The sequence below is a fragment of the Phasianus colchicus genome, chromosome 28 (assembly GCF_987193195.1).
Source record: "Phasianus colchicus chromosome 28, bPhaCol1.hap1.1, whole genome shotgun sequence".
NCBI classification, from domain to species: Eukaryota; Metazoa; Chordata; class Aves; order Galliformes; family Phasianidae; genus Phasianus; species Phasianus colchicus.
In genome coordinates, this window is record NC_143463.1 from 3,729,276 (window position 1) to 3,733,433 (window position 4,158).

At 56.0% G+C, this 4,158-nt stretch overlaps 1 protein-coding gene and 2 non-coding genes across 3 annotated transcripts; 2 read left to right on the forward strand and 1 right to left on the reverse strand.

The window, feature by feature from the left end:
* Positions 1-150: 150 nt before the first annotated feature.
* On the reverse strand, positions 151-223 carry TRNAF-GAA (transfer RNA phenylalanine (anticodon GAA)). Its single transcript has one exon. It is a non-coding gene; the product is annotated as a tRNA-Phe (tRNA).
* Positions 224-414: 191 nt separating this feature from the next.
* On the forward strand, positions 415-488 carry TRNAN-GUU (transfer RNA asparagine (anticodon GUU)). The gene has a single exon. It is a non-coding gene; the product is annotated as a tRNA-Asn (tRNA).
* A 148-nt stretch (positions 489-636) lies between these two features.
* On the forward strand, positions 637-3,618 carry NDUFS7 (NADH:ubiquinone oxidoreductase core subunit S7). Its single transcript, XM_031604176.2, has 8 exons — positions 637-747; positions 965-1,001; positions 1,176-1,244; positions 1,387-1,504; positions 2,230-2,409; positions 2,485-2,531; positions 3,248-3,336; positions 3,416-3,618. Exons 1-8 carry the CDS (start codon positions 732-734, stop codon positions 3,511-3,513), a joined length of 654 nt encoding a protein of 217 aa, XP_031460036.2. The 5' UTR covers positions 637-731; the 3' UTR covers positions 3,514-3,618.
* Positions 3,619-4,158: the final 540 nt, after the last annotated feature.

A 4,158-nucleotide genomic window follows, 5' to 3' on the forward strand; every position in this document is an offset into this window, starting at 1 on the left:
GCAGCTGCGTGTTAGCAGTTACAGAATGCTTAATGAGAGCAGTACAAAGAAAGGCTGATGCTTGTCCAATAAATTCGAAATTAGAAGTAAAATGGGATTGCGACGAGATGAAAAAAATCGCCGTTCGGCTCTGACGCCTCCAAAACGTTCTGCCGAAACCCGGGATCGAACCAGGGACCTTTAGATCTTCAGTCTAACGCTCTCCCAACTGAGCTATTTCGGCTGCGTGACAGCTGCGGCCCCCCACTTCCTGTCAGCTGACTCCGCTGTTGGGGGGGGGGGTTGGGGGGGCTGCAGGGGGGTCCGCGTGGGGCGGAGGAGGCGGTCCGTTCCCGCACCGCTCCGTCCGTTCCCGCAGCGCCCCGCCCGCCCGCATTCCCACAGCGGCGGTCGCAGGGCGGCGCCGGCAGTGCGGTCTCTGTGGCGCAATCGGTTAGCGCGTTCGGCTGTTAACCGAAAGGTTGGTGGTTCGAGCCCACCCAGGGACGGCCGCTTAGCTTTTGTTTCTTTTTTTTTTAATATATGCTCGGAGCGGGCGCTGCTCTCGGGACCGCACCGGAACCGCGGATACGCAGCCGCCGTTCTCCTTCTCTTTGCCGCTGCCCCGCGCCCAGCGGAACTCCCCGCGTCGCCTCCGTTTCCCACCGGCGCGTTGAAGCAGCGGACCGCGCGCTGCCGGAACGTTGAGTGCGGTGCACCGCGGCCAGAGGTCCCCTGAAGGGCTGCGGGACATGGCGGCGCTGCGCCGTGAGCGGGGCCGGGGGGCGGCGGGGAGCGGGGCGAGGCCGTGCGGGACTGCGGGCGGGATTGGGCCGGGGTGCGGGATGTCGGGGATCCTGGGCGGCAGCTCCGGGCTCAGCTCCGGGCTGGGACGCGCTGAATGGCGCCGGCTGCGTCCCCCAACCCCGGCCGGGGCTGAGCTCTGCGCGCTCCCCTCGCTGAGCTCCCTGTGCTCTCCTTGCAGGTCTCTGCCTCCCGCGGTGCGCCGTGCTGGGCTGGCGGTGAGCGGGGCCGGGGGGGTTTTGGGGAGGGGGGGGGGGCTGAGGGTAAAAGATGGGGCTCCACGGGGGTCCTGTTTCCCCCCCCCCCCCCCGGCTCTGAGCGAATCGCTTTTGTTCTGCGTCGTCGTCGTGTTGCTGGGTGAGGTTTGGTGGCAGTGGCTCTCATTCCTGCAGGCCCAGCACGGTGACATCCCCTCCTGCTCAGCTGCTCCATCAGACATCCGCAGTCCAACATGCAGACAGGTAACCCACCGGGCTCCTCTCACAGGGTGAGGCCCCACTGCTGCTGGGAAGAAGTAGAAGGTCTTTGTTGGGTTCCCTGGGAAGTGACATTTTGATACTAATGCTTGCATTCCGTAACTGAGAGCGACCTGTTTGTTCTCAGCTCCATCCAAGTGCAGCCAAAGAGCTCAGCTGTTGTCCCGAAAAAGTCCTACGTCCCCACAAGCAGGGGGGAATACGTCATCACCAAACTGGATGACCTGATCAACTGGGCACGGAGGGTGAGTTGCTCTGTCAGTCACCTGCGTGGGGTCTCTGCTTTCAGTGTGCCCCCCCCCAACCCCTAGACATGAGCCAGCAGTGTGTGCTTGCAGCCCAGAAGACCAACTTCATCCTGGGCTGCATTAAAAGAGGAGTTGCCAGCAGGGAGAGGGAGGTGATTGTCCCCCTCTACTCGGCTCTTGTGAGGCCCCATCTGCAGCACTGCGTCCAGGTTTGGGGCCCACAGGACAAAAAAGATGCAGAGCTCTTGGAATGGGTCCAGAGCAAGGTCACTAAGATGACCAGAGGGCTGGAGCACCTCTCCTATAAGGAAAGGTTGAGGGAACTGGGTTTGTTTAACTTGGAGGCGAGAAGGCTCTGGGGAGACCTCATTATGGCTTTCTGATACCTGTATAAACAGGAGGGGGAATGGCTGCTTACAAGGGTGGATAGTGATAGGACAAGGGGGAATGGTTTTAAACTGGAACAGGGGAGGTTTAGGTTGGATATTAGGAGGAAATTTTTCACACAGAGGGTGGTGAGGCACTGGAACAGGTTGCCCAAGGAGGCTGTGGATGCCCCATCCCTGCAGGCATTCAAGGCCAGGCTGGATGTGGCTCTGGGCAGCCTGGTCTGTTGGTTGGTGACCTGCACACATAGCAGGGGGTTGGAACTGGATGAGCATTGTGCTCCTTTTCAACTCAGGCCATTCTGTGATTCTGTGACCCCTCTCTCTCCACTGCAGAGCTCCCTGTGGCCGATGACGTTTGGCCTGGCATGCTGTGCTGTGGAGATGATGCACATGGCAGCTCCACGCTACGACATGGACCGCTTTGGGGTGGTGTTCCGAGCGAGCCCCCGCCAAGCTGATGTCATGATTGTGGCTGGAACCCTGACAAACAAAATGGCTCCAGCCCTGCGAAAGGTATGGGGGCAGGTAGGTGCCTCCAAGGTAGCTGTGTGTGGATGGAGAGCACTCTGATCTGTCTGTGTCCTGCAGGTCTACGACCAGATGCCAGAGCCTCGCTATGTGGTCTCCATGGGAAGGTAACAGCCTTAGGTTGGGTGGGGGAAACCATGTGGCTGAGTGGGAGGGACCTCCATCCGAGGCTTTGATATTGAACTAAATAAACTAAATAAAAATTTCTTCTTGGTTAGGAGAGTATTTTGTCAGATCCCTCTGAACTGCTGGCTCTTTCCAATGAAAGATTCTATTGGTTTATTTCTGGCTGTCTCTGTAGGCTTATCTACGTTCAAAATCTCAGAGTTTGCTTTTAGACTTAACGTTTCCGCTGTGCAGCATCAAATATGGGGTCTGTGGATCTCTGGTTCTGAAGCCACAGTGTTGGCACAGCAGAACTGATGCCTTCACCCGGTGCTGCTGGGTCTGAGTGCAGCTGAACCCAAGGATGGATGGGACAGAATGAGTTCTAGAAACATTCTTTGTGGATGTGACAAAAAAAAAAAGAGGTTTTGCAGTGTGCAGAAGGGGCTCCTGCATATCTGCTTTGCAAGAGCTGTGGAAGTAGTTCAGTTTGGTTTGATTCAGCTCAGAACACACACGCAGCCTGCCTCCCAGCCAGGTCCAATGAGTGGCACACAGTTGTGTTCAAACTGAACCTCCACACTGCAAATCCCAGCACTCAGTCCCTATGACATCCATAACCACCTCCTACCCTCGGGTGCCGGGTTAATGTTTTCCTTTCCCTCTGCTAATGTTTCACCGTGGGTCCCGAGCTGTGCTTAACCAACACCTTTTGCAGCTGTGCCAATGGTGGGGGTTATTACCACTACTCCTACTCTGTGGTGAGGGGCTGTGACCGCATCGTACCGGTGGACATCTACGTGCCAGGTAGGAGAGCAGCCACTGTGCTGACTTGGAGCAGGGCTGGCGTGAAGTTGGTGATGTTTCCCACCTCTTTCCCCCTTAGGTTGCCCACCCACTGCTGAAGCTTTGCTGTATGGAATCTTGCAGCTTCAGAAAAAAATCAAACGAGAGAAGAAGATCCAGATCTGGTATAGGAAATAGGCTCTTATTTATGACCTCCCACTCACTGCCTGCGGCACCTACTTGCTTTCTACGCACAAAAATATCTGTTCTCACAGGCCTTCCAATAAAACTGTACGTGGTTAAGATGCTGCCCTGTCTTTAATATATTGCTCTTATCTCCAGAGTGTCTGCTTGTTTAAAAAATTCATCACGAGAAGCAGTGACCTGAGTGAAGTAAATGCCTGGGAGAAGGGAAGCATGAAACCTTGGGTTGCTCTTTGGCTTCGTTAGGAGCTGCTGAGTGTGGTTCAGGAGGCCTGAAGTCCTTTGGCTCAGGTAGAACACGCAGCTCAGCTGGGTTGTGCAGGATTTGTTTTCCTTTTCACAACGAAAGCAGCTCAGGCATTGGGTCCTCCCCCTGCTGCAGGCTGTTGTCAGTGCTGGGGTTCTTTATGGGACCAGCACACAGCCAGGGGAACCCCGTGGTCTCCCTGAGCTCAGCTCTACCCGCTTGTTTCTTAATTCCTACAAGGGATGGAGCACATCTTGATGTGTACAGCAGCCAGAATTGCGTTGGTCTGGCAGTGGATGGAACCCCTGTGCTGTGCACCCAGGACAAGGAATGGTGTGCAGTTACAGGTGTGCTTCAAAAGGCAAAAATAAATTGCTCAGAAATAGCCATTG